We start from the raw sequence: 15,454 nt of genomic DNA on the forward strand, positions 1-15,454 counted from the left end.
GCATCTCCACCCAGTGTCCTCTGCTTCTGCAAGCTGGGTCACCTACCCTGTCCCCTCCTCTACTGGAACCCTGTTGAAGCAGAGTCTTGACCTCATTCCCTGTAGTCTTCTTCCTCATTTCCTCAGAAGCCAGGAACAACAATAGCCCACATTCATGGACCCTTACCAGGGGCCTTCTCTTTCCTCCCAAAGAAGATACATACAGACCAAGTAGTTTCCTTCCCTAGGTTCTTCCACTGGTTAGCTCTCCACAAGCCTGAACTCATAGCTCACACTATTAAAAAGTCATTCATTCATTCACCATTTTTTTAAAAATTTTGGCTGCCTGAGTCTTCACTGCTGCGTGTGAGCTTTCTCTAGTTGGAGCGAGTGGGAGCTACTCTTCATTGCTTGTGTGGGCTTCTCACTGTGGTGGCTTCTCTTGTTGAGGTGCACGGGCTTCCCTTGGCATGTGGAATCTTCCCAGACCAGGGATCAAACCCCTGCATTGGCAGGCAGATTCTTAACCACTGGACCACCAGGGAAGTCCTCAACATTTTTTTAATATAAGCTCTGTGCTAAGCATTTGGGAAAGAGCATGAAGTAATAACCTCATATGTGGTTTAATCCCATTGTCCTGTACATTTTTATCAAAAAATCTGGTCCAGTTTCAGAAGTTTCTCTGAAGAGCTGTATACGGCTCCAGGCGTAGAGGGGGTTGTACTCGAATCAGGGTGTGCTCAAATTTAGGCCATAGGTTGACTCTTTCCCAGTACTATTTAGAGAGCTCCTGAGAAACCTGACGCTCACCCCCATAGAAGTCCAGAACCCTTTCCCATTGCTCAAGAAAATAACAATACTAAGATAACCTAAAATCATGACACTGAAGAAGAGTTGCAAAAGGTAGAAATGTTGCCCTGGAGAAGGCTCAGGGAGGCCATGATGGTGGTACCCAAACCAACAGAGTGGTGGGGAAACTCCTGTTAAGCTTTGCTTGCAGCAAAGGAAAAAAAGGTGTGTTTTGTGAGGCCCCACAAACCAGTGGATGGAAAGCACCTAGAGGAGGAGTTCTCTACCATGTAAGGGAAATTGACAGGCACAGCTGAGACACCCCAGGCAGTGGAGGTGTCCTGAGAGCTCAGTTGGTGTTGAGACTGCCCAGCAGACTCAGGGTTCCTGGGGAGAAGTCTCAGGAGCCACACTGGGTCCATGGGGGCATCCTAATGGACCTAACTCCTGGCTTCTGCTTAAGCCAGAGCACTTCTTCCTCTTATCTGTGGGGCTCCATGCAGATTAAATTAATTCTAGCACCAAAATAAAAACAAAGGCACTGGGTTAGAAAATTAGTTATCAAAATGCAGTAAAGAAGTAGTTAGCAAAGTTTATCAAAGGCCTGCACAGGCCAGATACTGTGTTGGCCACTGAGTCTCTCACACAGCTACTTCTGCATATACATTCGCTGTGTGCCAGAGACCTGCCCAGTGCTTCATATGCATCATCTCACTTAATTCTCACCAGCATCCCACAATGAGTACCATTGCCATGCTAGAGATGAGGAACTGAAATTCAGGGAGTTGAATTAACTCCCCAAGGTGAGCTTACTGTTAAGTAGATTTGTTGTTTAGTCACTAAGTCGTGTCCAATCTTTTTTGACCCCATGGACTGTAGCCCCCCAGGCTCCTCTGTCCATGGGATTTCCCAGGCAAGAACACTGGAGAGGGTTGCCATTCCCTTCTCCAGAGGATCTTCCCTACCCAGGGATCAAACCCATGTCTCCTGCATTGGCAGGTGGATTCTTTACCACTAAGCCACCTGGGAAGCCCAAGTAGATTAGGTGAGGTTTAAATTCAGGTCTTTCTGGGGCAAAGCTGGCTTCTTTCTGCCACACGATGTGCCTCACTATGAGCCGGAAAGGTATCAAACTTCATGTGGGGACTGCTGTAAGAAGTCAGTAAGACACTACACAGAAAGTTCGGATTACCATGCCCGGCACACAGCAGCCATCTCACAGACGGCAGTCACCTCATTCACTTGGCAGCACAAATTGAATCCTTCTGTGATCCAGGCCCTGTGCTAGGTGCTGGAGTTACAGGGATGAATAGAGCATGGTCTTTGTCACTACTTCCTCATGTGTGGAGTAAAGAGATAGAAACAGGCAGTTAAACTAGTGCTCTGGAGGTGCCAGGGCAACAGGCTCTTTAGACAATTTGGTATTTAAGCTCAGATCACTTAGAGATGGGTGGGAATAGAGAAGACTTATGTGCTGAGGGAGCAGTGTGGACAAAAGGCCCAGAGGTGGGAATACCCATCCCTGAGGGGAAGTGACCTAACAGACAGACCTCACAAACTCTCGGAGGCCAGGTTCCTTCTGCATCCTGCCTGACTGCAAGCGGGCCAGGCCACTGGCTGGTGCTGTACCGGCCTGTATGTGTGCATCTCTCCATCAGAGCCTTTCAGCCCAGTGGACCCAAGTGCTGAGAGGGGCTAGGTGGATAGGGAGGAGGAGGAGGCAGATATATGGCTGGAGTCGGCAGAGCCAGGTGATGTATGTGGTGCCTGAGGGAGCTGCACAGTGACGTGCTGGATTCCAACCGGCAAGCGTTGCTCCGCTGGGATTGGTGCCGAATTATTGCTCCATATGAAACCCCAGGACTGATGGGAGCTTTCAGTTACAGACTGATAGCAACAGCCAAAATTGGATTGTTTGCTATTTATTTTTTTTAACTTCTGTCAAGGTCACTACCATAACAGGAAAACACTGCCCAAGTAGCAGATATTCTTCATCCACTCTGCCCGCAAGAGCAATCTGCAGCCACCACTTTTGTGACAAGGCCTTACCTTGGCAGCTCGCTTTCTAGAAAGCTGTCAGTGTTACAGGAGCCCTAGGGAAGAGAAGCCCCCGGAAGACCCAGGTCTTTCTGTCTCACTTTAAGGCCTGCTTCCTGCCCCCAGCGCCTGGCCTCCATCGATGCTTTATCATCAGACCCATGCACTCACCCCCCAACCCAGTCTCCAGATAGTGCCACAGCTCCCAACTAGCCCAATATTCCAGCTCCTTCAAGTCTCTCACCTCCCAGAAATGTTTTATGTTTTATGTATCCTTCCCTTCTCTGTACTCCTACACCACCCAATCTAGCTGTTAATTCCTCTTTGTATCTGTCATCAGCTTCATTTTTGTAAACTTTCACCAGCTGCGTCCACTGCCAGGACCCATGCCAGAAATAGCAGTGAGTAAAATGGGGCTCATAGTTGATTTGTAAGACACAATCACAAATATGCAGCAAACTCATTTTCAAGTAGCTTTTTTCAGTGATAGATACAGGGCTAGGTGTAGGCACACATGCTTTAGAACCACAAGGGAAACGGCTGATCCTGCCTGAGAAGTATTCATGTACACACCCTGCCTCGCCTCCCCTGCCTGACTTAGATAGAGCTCTTTGAAAGCAAGACCTGGCTCTTCTCCCCTCCCTTTCAGTGGGACAAAGCTCAAGCCTCCTGCTTCTGTCTTTTCTGAAATGGACCAAGCCAGAGGCCAGACACCTGCCAGGCACCCAGCATCATCTAAACCTGCCAGGGGCCAGTCTTCCTCTTTGCCCCTTCCCCACCTTTCCATCATGGCATACACAGTGCCAGGAATTTAGCAATTGCTGAATAGTTGTGTTTAATTGAAAAATGCAGTATCATTGACTTGAAGGGTGTTCATAGCTCTGGTGAGGGTAAGCAGAAAATGAAAGGAACCTATCTATTTGTAAGCACTTAGTGCTTACTAGCCATAGCACTAGACACATTCTGTATACAACATCATATTTAATCCCCAATTTGCAGAGGAGAAAACTGAGCATAGTAACTTGCTCCAGGTAATCACATCTTATTAAGTGAGAGAGCTGGGATTCAAACCAAGTCTTCTGTCAGACTCCAGACTCAAGAGTTAATCTAATGAGTCGGCAAAAAAGTTCATAAGATCTTATGTGAACACCATAAGAATCGTTTGGCCAATCCAATACTAGCAGTACTTATTTTACTAGCAGGGCGAGCCAGGACCCCTGAGCAGTGGCCACCAAGGTAGGGAAATGAGGTGAGGACTCAGACGAGGGGCTGGGAAAAGAACGAGCCAGAGCTGTCCATCAGAACCCCCAGAGGCCCAGACCCTCTGCTTTTTCCCCCTGGGTTGGGGGGATAGAATGAAACTAGGGTCCTCCTGGGTCCGGCGCTCCTGAGCCGCCTTCCATCTCGTCTCTCTCCACAGTACCAAGAGAAGCAGCGGAAGCGGGAGGCCGAGGAGCGGCGCCGCTTTCCCCTGGAGCAGCGGCTGAAGGAGCACATCATTGGCCAGGAGAGCGCCATCGCCACAGTGGGCGCAGGTGAGTACACGCACACCGAAGAGGGCGTAGAAGTTTGTGGTCTGCTGCAGTGAGGTGTGGTCCTGCCATCTCCAAGCTGAGGAGAAGGGGCTGTTATTGTTACAGCATAGCATTTGTGAAGTGCTTCCTGTGTACCAGGCAGTGTTCTAAGCTCTTTGCATATGCCACGTCATTTAATCCTTACAATCCTATGAGGTTGGTCCCATTGAATCCCCATGTTACAGATGAGGAAGTTGAGGCAGAACACTTGAGTAATTTGGTCAAGGCTTCTTTCTGTGCTTTGAATTTAACTCTGACGTTCATCTGATCTACTGACCCCACCCCACCCCCGCTTTTCAGGTGGAGAAACTGAGACCCAGAGAAGAACAAGAGCTTTCCCATCACTAGTATTGTCATAACTGAGCCAGAACTAGAGCTTTGGTCTCCTGTCTCCCGGCGGGGACTGTGCCATCCTTCAATATAATTTGTTGGAAGCTGGCTCAATTCTATGGAAAACATCCCGTGCAAGTCTTGAGTGCCTTCTTCTCTACCTCAGAAGCGCTTATGCCACCTTGGGATCTAGACCGTCTGCTGATATCACCCCTCATCTCCTGACCTTCCTGTGCATGCATCTCCAGTGGAGAGAGATAAAACTGGGGTTGTGCTCAGGATGGTGGCCTCACCATTGTTCTCCTGAGGTGCATGGCTCCCTGAGGGTAACCTCAAGACAGATGAGGCAAGGGCAAGGGAACCCTATTTCTGACTTAGACAAGGGAGTATCCCCCAAGGCAGTGGTTCTCAAAGTGGTCTCTGGACCAGCAGCATCAGCATCCTCTGGGAACTTGTTAGAATGTAGATCTGATCCCAGACCTGTGGGATCAGGAGCTCTGGCGATGAACCAGAACTCTATATTCTGAGAGGCCCTTCAGGTGAGCCAATGCTCAGCTCAGCTTTAAAAGCCTCTTCCCTGCGATGTCTTGGTCAGGTGCATCCAGTGCCGCCTCTAGTCCCACCACATGCAGCCCAGCAGCCGCCACGCCCAGCACCAGACTCTCTCACTTGTGAAAGGAGACATGAAGCTGAAATTGTGGAGTCCCAGAGGAGTCAGTGCACAATGAAGGCAGTCATCCCTGTGACACACTGGGCCCAGCCTGTCTCCATCCTCCTCACACACCAATGGGACTCATGGTCAGGTCATGACCTGATCATCAGCAGTTAAAAGGAGCCCATAGACCAGATCTGCCTCAGCAGCTGGAGGGCAGAGACTACCTGCAGGCACACCCAGGAGCCAGGGAAAGCTTCTGTGAAGACACAAGTCCCCACTACTCAGGCCCAAACCTCATCAGGCTGCCCTTTTGGGTCTGAATACAGACAGCCACCCTCAGCTTGGAGGTGGCAACCCCCCACTTCTTTGCCAAGGCCATGTCTGAGGTAAAAGGAGAGGAGACCTTGGGAGCTCTTGGGTCAAAGAGAGGAGGAGGAGCCCATTGGAGAGATCAGTGACTGAGCCAAGACGTGAGAAGCAGGTTCTACTAGAGTTTCATGTCCACTTGGGCCAGAACTATAGATGCCATCATGGTATTTACCCTCCACTTCTTACACAGCCGTTTCTTCACATGTTGCCCACTCCTCTGATCTCCTGTTTCTCACCAACTTCTCAAGCCCATAAGTTGAGAGACTTCCAGAAGTAGTTAGGGGAGGGAGGAGGACATTAAAGTGGAAAGAATTCAGTCAGCCAGGGCTCAAATGGCAGGTAGGCCACTTACCAGCTATGCAGCTCAGGCTGGTCACTCAGTTTCTTTGAGCATCAGTTTCCTCACCTTTGTACCAGGAATCCAGACTCAGGACTATAGGACTGTAAAGCATATGCTATCTCCAGTATGTACCAGACAGTTCTCAATAAAACCCAGTCCCCCTCCTCTAGATGTTTACTGTCCAGCGTTGGGCACTGTGCTCCATAGGTCAGGCCCTCAGTTGTTTCCATCAATCCAAGACTGATCCCTAGTCCCAGCCCCAGACTGGCGTCTTCCCCTGGTCCTTCTCCTTGTCTCTCCCTGCTGCCAGCCCAGAGCAGGAGTAGATGGTTCCACTTCCCACCTCCTAGGGGCTGTCAGAATGTCTGCCAAGTGCCTTGTCCTACCCATAGCTCCATCTGTCACCCACACTCTGCCTCAGATCTGGAACGCTTTCCTCCTTGTCCTGTGGTGTGTAGGGTGACTCTGCTATGCCTCCAGTGCTGCTGGAAAAGACACAGAGGGTGTGGGGGCCTGGGCTGTGGGGTTAGTACATTCCCTTCCATTTGTAAGGTGGTAACTTTTCGCCCACCTTGCTAGAAGCCCTGCAGCCAGGGATCACACTCATAACAGTCAGAGTGTGTTCAGCTTCCAGCTCCTGTGAAGCATGAGGCACTCTCTGGGTCAGAATCTGTGGCAGGGCCTCAGCACTGAAGCAGGTGCAGGAGAGTGGGGCGGATCTAGAGGGCAGGCTAGGGTGCTCCCTGAGTGCTCTCAGCTAGTGTCAGATGTGTGCTGGCTGGGTGGAACCTGGCACCCCAGAGGTACCATGAGGGTGGGCAGCCAAAGAAGTGCCGCAGAATGAATTGATTTGATAAATGGCCATTTATTACCCTCACGAATTGGCTGAAACCAATTTCGGTCACATCAACCCCTGGTAAGTGCTGGGATATTGATTTGTGCAAAGTAATACAGTGAATTTATCAGTGTGATCCCCAGCTGCAGGGCTTCTAGCAAGGCTGGCGCACAGTTACCATCTTACAAATGGGGGAGATGAAGCACCGACCCCACAGCCCAGGCCCCCATGGCCTCTCTGGTCTTCTCGGGTCACTGGAGCCAAAACAGGGCCAACATGCAGACCACAAGCCAGAGCACTGACATCAAGTGTGAGGTTCTTCTTCCAGAATCCCAAGCTGTTCTTGATCATGGGGAAGGGGAGGATGCCTGTTCTAGTGGGAGCTCAGAACCTCTGTGCCCACCATCCTCAGAAAGGCAGCCAGCTGTCTGTTCAGATCTAGACTCTGCTTCCCTCCTCCACCTGGTCACCTCCCATGTTCCTGTCTCAGTAAAGGCCCCACCATTCCCTGGTCTCCTGAGTAGAAGCGCAGATATTTCCTTGGCTCTTCCTTCCCCTTAAAGCCCTTCAGGTTCTATCATTTTACCTCTTAAATAGATCTCACACCTAGCCTCTCCCCCCATTCCTAATACCACTGAGGACCTCCAGCTCAGGACCTCAGTGTCTTCTGTCTGAACCTAGTGGTGGTCTCCTTGTTGGTCTCTCTGCCTCCTTTTCTTCCCCTATAACCACTTCTCCCTAGCTGGAGTCAGCTTTGTACAGTGTAAAAACAAAACAAAAAAAACCTGTGTAAAATTCTTGAGTTTCTAATGCCCTGGCCTGGCATTAGGGCCCACCCCTGCTGCCCTCCCCCACTTCCCCAGCTGTCCCCCTCCCCCACTGCACACAATGGCTATTTCTGCCGCCCTGCACATGCTGCGTTGATCTCCTGCCTATATTTGTTGATGCTGCCATCTCTGGTTGAAACTCCTTTCTTCTGGCCCCTTCCCCACCCTAGCCCTGCCCGTCTCCCACCCTCGGGCTGGTTTTTATATTTCAGGAGCAATAGACTGTAGACTCCTGAGGGCAGAGACCCTGACTGAATCATTTTTGTTTTCCCAGTTCCTGGCGCAGCCCTCCAGTCGAGGTGGATGCTTAGTGCAGTTTGTCACATTAATTACTTTGCTTATGGCCCTTTGTCCATCTCTGTGATGTGCTCTGAGGAAAGAAGAGAAGCTGTTAAGCCTGCTTCCTAGTTGTTCACAAGCATACTAAGAATGTGAGTGTAGCAAGATCGTTGTTTACAACACCCATACTAGTCATCCTTTGACCCTTTGAAGTGACATCCCTTTCGCCAGACCTGCTCCAAGAAGCCTCTTCTGGGCAGCCTGCACCTGTGAAGGCTTCGCAGTGGCTCCCTCTGACCAGAGGCCTATGCCTGAAGCCCATTGCATCTGGTCCCCATTGACTCTGAAGCCTGTGAACTCCCCAGGGAAGCTCTACCACCTTGACCTCTCTTCTAAGCCTGGCTCTGACCCGAATTCAGAACTTTAATATCACCCATATACGCACAGTAGGTGCACCATCCTATCTCATACTCCACCTCCCTCTTTGACTAATCCAGAAATGTAATCTTCCTGAGTGCTGCAGCTAGCTTTCTGGACCCTCCCTTGGAGTCCTGTTTGTAATCTGAGAAATACATCTAGATCGTCCCTGAGTTGTAGAGAGGTAGTGATTAATTTAGAAAACTTCTTAAGTTCCACCTCCCCACTTCAGGAGTCCCTCCTGTGCCCCTGCTCTTATTGACTGGACTGCTCTGCCCTTCTGCTCGCCTGCCAGGACCTGACCCTTGCCTTATCCAGGAAGCTTTCCTTAACTCTCCACCTGGTGCAGGGCCTTTCTATGCACTTCCTGTGGACACTTTTTTTTTGTTGTGCTTACCACGTAGCATCAGTTTGTATGTCTTTCTCCCTGCAAAAGTCAGAAACTACCTCTCTTTCAGGTCTGTTTCCCCAGAGTTGGCACACAGGTATGTAAAAGGTTGTTGAACTCAAGTAAACTCAGATGAACAAAGTCTAAACACGTCTTGAGGTTCTGCCTCCCCTGAGCACAGATTCTGATCTCAACCTCTTTCTGGAAGGGTGTCAGTCTTCCCTCCAGTGGTCCCTAACCCATAGGGTCCCTAACCTTAACCTAACCATAGCCTGCGAGGCTTTCACACACAGTGGGTGGGCTCAACAAAAGCTATTTGCAATTTTAGTACGGTTAACTCCTCGGTAGCAATAGTTTGCCTTCAGAAAGAATACTCCTGACAGACTAGAAAGAGCTTTTCTCTCATCATCCACCAAACCCAGGGCACCAGAAGCAGGCATTTGTTGAGCTATGCCCCTTGAACCTGTAAGCTTAGACAGAAGATACTAATAGACATTTAGGTGACTGAACTGTGGAATTCCTGTGAAGGATAGGTTCCCCTAGGAGGTGGCACAAGCATGGGGCAAACTGTTTCAGGTTAGGTTAAAAAAAAATCTGCTGCATCAATAGAACTTATCAGGAGAGATGAGTCAGCCTACCCAGACTCCCCCAAACCTTGAGCTAGATGGAGGCAAAGGCCTGGCATGGGAGGAGGAGGCAGTTCTTTTGTCTCACTTGGGTTTTGCACATCAGAGCTTTCCTCCTGGAATGTCCCATCATATCCAGGCTGCCTAGCCATCTCCCCCTTGTGCTTTGGCCCCCAAGTCACAGTCAGAAACAGATAGCGTTTCCCACACTTTTCATAGTACTCCATACCACTTGGCGCTCACAGTTTTCATAGCAGCGTTCAGCCAAGAGGTGCAGACCTGTTCTCGGTTTCTTTGTAGGTGCCCCAGCACTCGACACAGAACTTTTTTGCTGAACAAATGGATAAGACTCCCTGGAGGGAAGTTAAGAAGAGAATTGAAGCCTTCTTTACCCAAGGGTAGTAGTAACCACTTGGAGCTGTAAGAGACTCTTGGATCCAGGCATCACTCTTCTCTGTAAAATGGGAGCTGAAATATCTGTTCTTTGCCCCTTGTGATTCCAGGAAGACCAACAATTAATTCATTTAGTCCACACACATTATACCAGTGTTTTGCAAAAGTCCCTCAGGAAATAGGCCTAGGACATGCACCCACGAAATACACAATCAAATCGGGACTTACCCTCCCCCTGGTATGAGGGTGCACAGATGAAACCTTCCCATTGTCCCTCTCTGAACCTCAGCCTCGTCCTCTGTAACATGGAGAGATACTCCTTACTTCTCTGAAGTATTGTAAGGATGAAAGGGCTATCTGTAAAATAGCACGGCTAATGGCTTGTGCCCCCACTGCTGCTATGACTACTGTTATTTTTATTCTTATTCTTTTTTTTTTTTTTTTTGCAACTTACAAATCACTTTCATAACCATTAACTCATTTTAATCTTCATGAGGGGCCGACTGAGCACATATGGCTAGTCCCATTTTAGAGATGAAGAAACCAGGCTTCTAAAGGAGTAAGTGTTGACCTCAAAGTCAGCTAATAAGTGACAGAGCCGGGACCCCAAACTAGATCCTGTGGCTCCTGCCCTCCCTACCGCACCGCCCCGTCGATGAACACGGGGGTTATTGGGGCAGGTGTGATATGGAGTCAGCTGGAAGAGTTGTTGCAGGAGAGATGTAGGATGAGTGGTAGTGGTCCACATGGCCAGAAGACCCAGCAAGGGGACCCTGTCACTGGTCCAGCATATGGAGAGGCTGCCAAGCCTGTTGGAGCCCCAGAGATGGGACAGGCCAGATGGGCTGAGCTTCCTGCTCAGGGGACCTTGAGACCAGAGAGCACTGGTCAAGAGATGGTCAGGGGCAGGGGCTCCTGAGACCGTGTATGGAGTGACTGAGGCAGCCAGACTGAAAGACTACAGAGGAGCAACTTTCCAGGTGAGGTGAGGGAATGAGAGGGTGCTGTGTGGGAAACAGCCAGGTCCTCCCTCTAAACTCCTGAACCACCAGTTCAGGTTCAAGAGCTGGCCAGCACGAGGGGTAAAGCCCAGGTCCATTTATCTACCTGTGTAACCTTGAGCAGGTCACCTCACTTCTTTATATGTATGATCTCATCTGTAAAATGGGAATCAAGTTACGTGCCCTGCCTGCCTCGTGGGTTTGTAACCAGCCTCAAATGAAGTTATGTCTACAGAAGTTCTTTATAGGCTCTGAAGTGCTAGCAGAGGAAGTTGCTGCATTTGCTTGTCCACAGTGAGAGCACGAATATCTGTGACCACATCCCAAGTGGACCCAGCCAGGTCTCTGTCCCAGCCTCTGCCCCAGCCTGACAGGACCCTAAGGTTCCCAGTCTTAGCCCTCAGCCGCCCTACCAACCACACACCCGGGGGCCCGCCTTCTTCAGTCTTTTCTAGCTACTTCCATTTTTCATTCTGTCGGACACCATCTGCTTGGCCGTTTTTCTCTTCAGATATTATTAGAAATATCCAGAGTTGTAATTGTTTAATGGTTGGCATTTTGCCTGTTTCACGGGGGGCCCAGATTGAGCCCACCCCAGACTCATGCCCTGAGTCCAGCAGACTTGACCAGGGACAGCTGTGCAGTGGAGTCTGCTTGGCATTATAAAGAGCTCTCTCCCAGGTGCGTTATTAGAAAAGAAGGGGGGAAAGATGGCCCCAGGCGTAATCCAATTCCATGTTCTCTATGGTGTTTTTGAACTGTTTAGCCCAGAGGCATGTAGCTCTTGGTGGGCTGGGAAGCTTCGTGAAAGAGAAGTCAAGATCAGAACCCAAGGTTCACAACACCTGGGGAGCTCTTCTCCCCGGGCTCCCCATTTGAGTGATGCCTGGGTACTTTGGCCTCCCCAGATACCCCCATGAAGCCTGAATCTAGTTTATGTTCAGCTTCTTTCAAACCTAGATTCTCAACTTATTCAACTTTTGGAGAAGTGTGACTCCTTTCAGATAAGCCCCCATTCTCACCTTTACCTCAGCACACATCCTACACATATATTCACAGAAGTCTAGCCTTTGTCCTTTTATAGGTCTCTACCTTCCCAAACACCCTCACCCACAGGGTGTTGCTTCTGTCAGAACACTGGGGCCTCCCCTTTCGCCAGGCTAGGGCTTCTTTGTCTTCATGCCTAGCCTCTGGATACCTGCGAGGCCTGTGGGTTCCCCTCATGGCCATTCTTCCAGAGGACCAAGCCAGTCAGTTCAGAGATGATCTCAGCCTAACCCAAGGGAGAGGTTAGACTGAGTGGTTTCTCAGACTCCTCTCAGAAATCTCAGGGAGAGAATCCAGGCAGGCAGAGTGGCTTGTCCGGTGTCCACGGACAGTTTCTGTTTCTTCTGAGGCCAGAACTAGAAAGTATCTTAGGAAGAAGCATTAGAGTTTGAGGTGAGAAAGCCCACAGTGTGGACATGTACTCCTGAGACAGGCATTCGAGACCTCTGTGGTCTGATCCCACCCACAGCTACTCCTGTTCATTCCTGTCCCCCTCACAACCTCTGTCATACTGCCACCTCTTCCCCTTCAGATCCTGCCTAGTCTGATCTGTCATCATTTCCACTTCTTCTGAAGGCCTTCCCTGACCTCCCCAGCCACTTCCATGAAACCCAGAGACACAGATTATACCACACAGTGTGTAGTATGGATGATCTTTGCACCTCAGAACTGAAGACGCTTCCCTAAGACTGTCAACTCCTCCTCCATTGACTTGGTTTCCAGGCCTTGTCCTCCAACATATATTCCTTTGCTCATCTCCCCTCAGCTCTCTGAGGAGCAGACCATAGATGTTGTTCCATCTGCAGACCAACCTTGACATTGCACAGTGCTCTCACCCCTTCCTGCTTCTGAGTGCGTGTTTCCATTTATGCAACCCAAATTAATCCACTTTTTATAACCATATGTGACCAAAATAGAAGACAGGTTTAGCAATGCAACTCTACCATCTCCACCAGTCAGCTGGTAACCTACTAGTTGTTGTGACTTGGGCAGGTATCTCTATCTCTTGTTTCAGTTTCCTGTTCAATCTGATGGAATTGAAAATAATATTTTCTACTCAGGGTTATCTGAATGGGTCTTGAGTAATAAAATGTTGGCGATTTTTCCATTGGGCCTAGGAGATAACATTTATTTAATCATTTATTAAATAAATGATTCTTCAGATGGTTCTGCCTCATTCTGCTCCTTACTCTTATACTTGGGTGATGCTTCTGAGCCTGGTTCTCCCACTCTGTGTGGCATGCAGAGCCCTTGATTATATATTTCCTCCTGGAGAGGAGAGGTCAGCGCTTACTGTAACAGAGCTGAGCCCCAAGAAACTTGGTACATGTCTGTTCCCCTCCCGCACCTCTGTCCATTGGAGGCCATGGTTGTGGAGGTGCTAGCAAGTGGCTCACCCTTCCTTGCCCTGAGCTCCACAGTACCCTTGACTGGCTTCCAGAAAGTGCATTTGGCTATATTTCCTAACAGCAGACCTTACTTCGCCCAAATGGGAAAGAGTTCAGAGCTCACACCCCAGTCCCCAAGGCCCTGCCATGGGCTTCTGCCTCTCCCATTTGCATAGGGGGAGGCTCAGCCGCCAACCAGTTGTGAGTAGATGGGTTACCAGCCGGGATCTAAAGTTCCTCTCCAATTCTCCTTCACCAGTCAGTCCCCCACCCCCTTCACCTCCATTCACCATCCACCAGCCTTTCAGTTTCCCTGGCAACGCTGAGTGCTCATCCTGGAAAACTTTATCCGAAATCTGCTCTGGGCAGCTTTCCAAATCCATGCTAACCTGATTAGGTGTCTCTAGGGGCCTTGCCAGCTAATCAGATTAGGCAGCACTAATGGTAGTGAGGACTTTGAGTGGGCGCAGAGCAGTAAAACATATTGTATACTTAGTGATAATTATCCTGCCTTTTGTGTCATTGATTTATCTGCCTCCCTCCCTGTCCTCCCGTCTTGTGTGTTTGGCCATAGCAATCCGGAGGAAGGAGAATGGCTGGTATGACGAAGAACACCCGCTGGTCTTCCTCTTCTTGGGATCATCTGGAATAGGTAACAGGGAGTAGATCAGCCTGTGGGGAAGAGAGCTGGGGGAGCCCCAGCTGCTATGGGCCAGAGTCACACGACCCTCCTCTAGTTCAACTCCAGTTCCCAAAACAACTGCCTTCGAATTACAGAGCCAGCAGAGGATCATCTGTCACATTGAAACAGCTGGAATTATGCCTCTCCCTCTGGAAGCTGTGGTGCAGGGCCTGATTCACCAGAAGGGCTAGGCCCTTGGGGGCCTGTTAGTCCTGGTCCAGCCACTCTGCAACCCCAGACGCTGCCCTGTAGGAGTAGTTGAACTACCTCCACTGCCCAGGGCACCAGCCTTATCTAGTGTAGCCTGGGCCAGAACCCTCTAGGAAGCTAAAGAAAGCCACTGATGGTCAGCACAGTGCAAAGTGCATAGCAGAACTGGTTGCAGTGAAGTTGGTTGGGGATTTTTATAGCCAGTTGGGCTGGATTATCTGAAGTGTTCTCACCCTCTCACTGTCCACCCTCACAGTCCCACATCGCTGCCCTCCCATTGTCTTTATGGGGAATTACATGCATTTGTAGCTTCCTCTTCCCCCTCAGCATCTTCATGGATGCTGCCTCTGATGTAGGGTCCCAAAGGGTTACCATCACTTCACACTATACCATAGACCTTGAGCCATACTAGACAGGCAGTGACTTCCAAAGACTTGACCATCATACCAAATGGCCCTTCAGAGCCATCACTTTGGTATTGTCATCCTTTATTTATGTTACAAAATAAAGCTGTAAAGCCAGGGAGGGGTGGCTTCTATCCTCTCCCAGCCTCTGTTTGGCCTTGTGGCTCCAGGGCCTAGCTTAGATGGCAGGACCATGGATGTCCAGAGAGAGACAGTACAATGAGCCAGGGAGTCAAGGTGCTTCTAGGAAAAGCAAGGTTTGTGCTGGGATTCGAAGGACAAGATGGCTCTGGATTGTATGAGACAACCTCCCACTTTTAGATGCTACCATAGAGAAAAAGTTTCAGTCCCCATCCACAGAAAAATCAAGATACAATGCAGACTCTGATTCTGGTCCCAGATTTACCATCAGTTTTCCCTTGGTGACTTTGAGAGTCACCCTTTCTGTTCTGTTCCCTTCTATAACATGTATTATTTCCAGCATCCATGCATTTCTAATATTCTAATATTTCTAATATTCTTTCATTCCAGGAGATAATCATCTCCTAACCCAATACTTCTCTTTTCCTTCTACTAGGAAAAACAGAACTGGCCAAGCAGACAGCTAAATATATGCACAAAGATGCCAAAAAGGTAAGGGCTGGAACTAGGCGCAATTGGCAGGCCATGGAGAGCTCGCACAAGTGTCCATCCCCTTGTTCAGACTCTGGCTTTCCGAGACCTGCTCAGTTTGACTTACTAAGGCTGACAAGAAATTGTTTCACACAGAGAAAAATGTCAGAGCAGTCCTTGGAGACTGCAGAAACATTTCAACTTAAAACCAGACATTTCTCTTCCTCCTAGCTTCCCAGTCTGGAGGCGTTGCAGGTTGCCCACAACCCTGG

At 49.5% G+C, this 15,454-nt stretch overlaps 1 protein-coding gene across 1 annotated transcript in view; it reads left to right on the plus strand.

Annotated features, from left to right (window-relative positions):
- The window catches only part of CLPB (ClpB homolog, mitochondrial AAA ATPase chaperonin), a 147,282-nt gene that overhangs the window by 113,446 nt on the left and 18,382 nt on the right, over nucleotides 1-15,454 (plus strand). Inside the window, exons 7-9 of the mRNA XM_027562995.1 lie at nucleotides 4,226-4,340; nucleotides 13,849-13,926; nucleotides 15,148-15,203. Of these exons, the coding sequence (XP_027418796.1) occupies nucleotides 4,226-4,340; nucleotides 13,849-13,926; nucleotides 15,148-15,203 (249 nt within the window). The remainder of the gene's footprint in view (nucleotides 1-4,225; nucleotides 4,341-13,848; nucleotides 13,927-15,147; nucleotides 15,204-15,454) is intronic.

The sequence above is a fragment of the Bos indicus x Bos taurus genome, chromosome 15 (genome assembly GCF_003369695.1).
Source record: "Bos indicus x Bos taurus breed Angus x Brahman F1 hybrid chromosome 15, Bos_hybrid_MaternalHap_v2.0, whole genome shotgun sequence".
Classification (NCBI taxonomy): Eukaryota; Metazoa; Chordata; class Mammalia; order Artiodactyla; family Bovidae; genus Bos; species Bos indicus x Bos taurus.